The 3,479-nt window shown below is 35.9% G+C and overlaps 1 protein-coding gene across 1 annotated transcript; it reads left to right on the forward strand.

Moving 5' to 3' along the window:
- Nucleotides 1-1,053: 1,053 nt before the first annotated feature.
- On the forward strand, nucleotides 1,054-3,000 carry LOC116131528 (probable eukaryotic translation initiation factor 5-1). Its single transcript, XM_031417171.1, has one exon. The coding sequence runs from the start codon at nucleotides 1,426-1,428 to the stop codon at nucleotides 2,755-2,757; it is 1,332 nt and encodes a 443-aa protein (XP_031273031.1). The 5' UTR covers nucleotides 1,054-1,425; the 3' UTR covers nucleotides 2,758-3,000.
- The last annotated feature ends 479 nt before the right edge of the window (nucleotides 3,001-3,479 follow it).

A 3,479-nucleotide genomic window follows, 5' to 3' on the forward strand; every position in this document is an offset into this window, starting at 1 on the left:
TAGATCTGTAAAATATTTGTTTATAAAAAAAATTGTCCAATTGTTTTGAATAGGAATCTGATTGGTTTATATTAATCTTTTTGGAATATTTAGATAATCTGATTTGTCTAATTATGTTCGGATTATTGTGTTTGTTGATATTTTTATTAATTCGATTTCTTAATACGGATAGATTTTACTTTTGACAGATTGGTTGACTAGACTAGTTTATTTATGCTGTATTGATATATTGATTAATTGAAATTATTATATTTTTGATTAAGATAAAGCAAATTAGAAACTGTTAATAATTATATTTGTTCCTTGGAGAATTTAATTACTTGATGGAGAGAGGACTGATGCTTATCTCCGTGTCTGATCTAGTTTGGAGTTGTATTTGATAACTTAGCTATAGCATTTAAGTATTCTTTCATACTTATGACCATTGTCAGGACAGAGTACATAACATGTATTGTTGAACAATAATGTTTGTATTATAAAGTTTGACATCTTGAAGCTTTGTTTAGTATCAAGATTTTAGTTTTTTAAGATTTAAGTCTTCATTCCGTATGACAAGGTAAATTTATGTTTGAAAGATATTCAGTTTCAAATTGTAAAGAGATTCAGTTTTGTGAACAGCTTTGTAATTCTGTTTTCTTCAGTACCATTTTTTTTTTTAAATAATTATGTTTTTCTGATAAAAGAGGTTTTAATTTCATATATCTTTTACTTATTTATCTGGTTGTTCAGGTTGCTTGGCTATCATGCTTTCCTTGTTGGGAAAGAAGTTTAATCTGTTGTTTTTCATCTGCTACATGTAAATAATCAATGCCTTATGCAACATCAATTGCATATCTCTTATTATCAAATATTACTAAGTTCCTTAAGAATATTATTAAGTTTATATGGATTCGCCTTTAACATATGTACATGAGGTTAGATATTTGTTAAATTCGTTGATTTTTAAACTCTGGTTGAACATTGATATTTATTTATATGCTTCAGTGTGTGATGCCTAGTACTGTCATTTCAACTTTTATTACTAATGAAAACTTTTTCGTTTTAAGTATCTATATTGTTTGCTTTCAGGAAGTTAGTGGTGTAGTCTGCTGAGTTGCAGCTCTGACAAAGTGGAGGGTGTCAAGTTTGAAACGTCTTTTATGTCTGAACGGGCCTCTCTCTTTTTGACATCAATTGGTTTGCTTGGAGAATACTGTCCTACGTCTAGAAAAAAGAACAGACATACATCACACAAAGTTGGCTGCATGCATGTTGAGTTAGCTGAGGCAAATAATACACACTGTTCTGGTTGCCAGTTTATGCGACCTTTTCCAATTGCTGGGAACTTGTTTGGTAAAGGAGGATTTCACACCAAAAGAGAAGCTGCTGCTGTCTTTTGCCCTTTCTGATTAATTTGATTTGTTGCTCTTAAACAGTTGAATTAAAATGGCTTTGCAAAATATTGGTGCTTCGAACAGTGATGATGCCTTTTATAGGTATAAGATGCCAAAAATGATCACCAAGATTGAAGGAAGAGGCAATGGCATCAAGACCAATGTGGTTAACATGGTTGAGATTGCTAAGGCCTTGGCTAGACCTGCATCTTACACTACCAAGTATTTTGGAAATGAGCTTGGAGCACAGTCCAAATTTGATGAGAAGACTGGAACTTCACTTGTGAATGGGGCCCATGATACTGCAAAGCTTGCTGGGCTTCTTGAGAACTTCATTAAGAAATACGTGCAGTGCTATGGATGTGGTAACCCAGAGACTGATATAGTCATTAGTAAGACACAGATGGTCCAACTGAAATGTGCTGCATGTGGGTTTGTCTCAGATGTTGATATGAGGGATAAGCTTACAACGTTTATTATTAAGAATCCCCCAGAGCAAAAAAAATCATCAAAGGACAAGAAAGCAATGAGGAGAGCTGAGAAGGAACGGCTCAAGGAGGGTGAGGCTGCAGATGAGGAGATGAAGAAGCTTAAAAAAGAAACAGGAAAGAAAAAGGGTTCTGCTGCTTCAAAGGATGTTGCTGCCAAAGGTGCATCAACCAAGAAAAAAGCCCATGCTTCTGATGAGGATCATTCTCCCCCTCGCAGCCAGGCTGATGACAATGAACAAGCAGCTTCGGATGACGACGACGACGACGTTCAGTGGCAAACGGATACTTCATTAGAGGCAGCTAAGCAGCGTATCCAGGAGCAATTGAGTGCTGTTACTGCAGATATGGTTATGCTTTCTACCAGTGAAGAGAAGAAGTCAGTGAAGAAATCTCCGGAGCGTGAGAGAAAGGTACATGAGAATGGAACAAATGGTACTAATACCCATGAAAGGCTTGTCAATGAGATAAAGGAATGCCTGAAGAAGGGCTCTTCTGCTAGCCAACTTAAATCGTTCCTGAGTAGACTCACTGGGACTCCACAAGAAATCATGAATGCCTTGTTTGCAGCTCTCTTTGATGGTGTTAAGAAGGGATTCGCTAAAGAGGTGTTGAAAAAGAACTACCTGGCAGCTGCAACCCAAGAGGAGGGATCCCAGATGATTCTTCTGCACTCTATTGAGTCTTTCTTTGGAAAGGCAAATCCTGAGGTGGTGAAGGAGGTAGCATTGGTTCTCAAAGCGCTGTATGATAACGATGTGCTGGAAGAGGAGTTTATACTAGAGTGGTACCAGCAGGGCCTGAGTGGTGGCAATAAAAACTCTCTGGTTTGGAAGAATTCGAAGCCATTTATTGAGTGGCTTCAGAGTGCCGAGTCCGAATCCGAAGAGGAATGATTATGATAGCAGAATTTAATTGTTCGTGTGTAATTTGCTTTTTCTTTTGCTTTGTCATGGTGTGAAATAAGTTTGCGAACATTGAGCAGACTCCTCTTCCTGCTGGTTAGTGGTTATTTTATATTGCTATATAGCCATTATCATTGTATGTGGTCAAGTTTGTTGAGCTCAGTCGCAGTCTGTTTCTGTTTAAGTGGGATTATCTAATTAGATTGTGTTTGTTATTTTGATTTCCTTTTTTTATTTATTTATTAAAACATGTTAATTTAAATGTTGTATGCGTATTTAATTTTGTGAAGAAACTAAAATGATGTGGTCCTGGGGCTTGAATGGAATTTAATGTTTTATACCTTGACAACAACAACCAGTAATGTATAGGATGTGGCATCTTTATTCCTTTGAAAACCAAGTTTTCGATTGGGCTGTTTCTATACGTTATAGCCGATGTAAAGCAATCTAAAACTTCTCTTTTAGGATTTAGAAGGGAGAGTAGTCTTATTCGTCTTTCAAGTTTATTATCTTTGTGTCGGTAGGTGTTCTTTTCCGTTGGAGGTTTCCTATCTTGTCTTATAGAGGTCTAGGAATGAACAAATATTGTTGTTGGTTGTTCATCGAATTCCCGAGGACAGTAATTTTTTATTTATTTTGTTGTACTAATGGTTTTATTTTGTATTTAATAACAATTCTAAAACTGAATTTTCCTTTTGTAATCAGAGTCGATG

This window comes from Pistacia vera, unplaced genomic scaffold (genome assembly GCF_008641045.1).
Source record: "Pistacia vera cultivar Batoury unplaced genomic scaffold, PisVer_v2 Contig234, whole genome shotgun sequence".
NCBI lineage: Eukaryota > Viridiplantae > Streptophyta > Magnoliopsida > Sapindales > Anacardiaceae > Pistacia > Pistacia vera.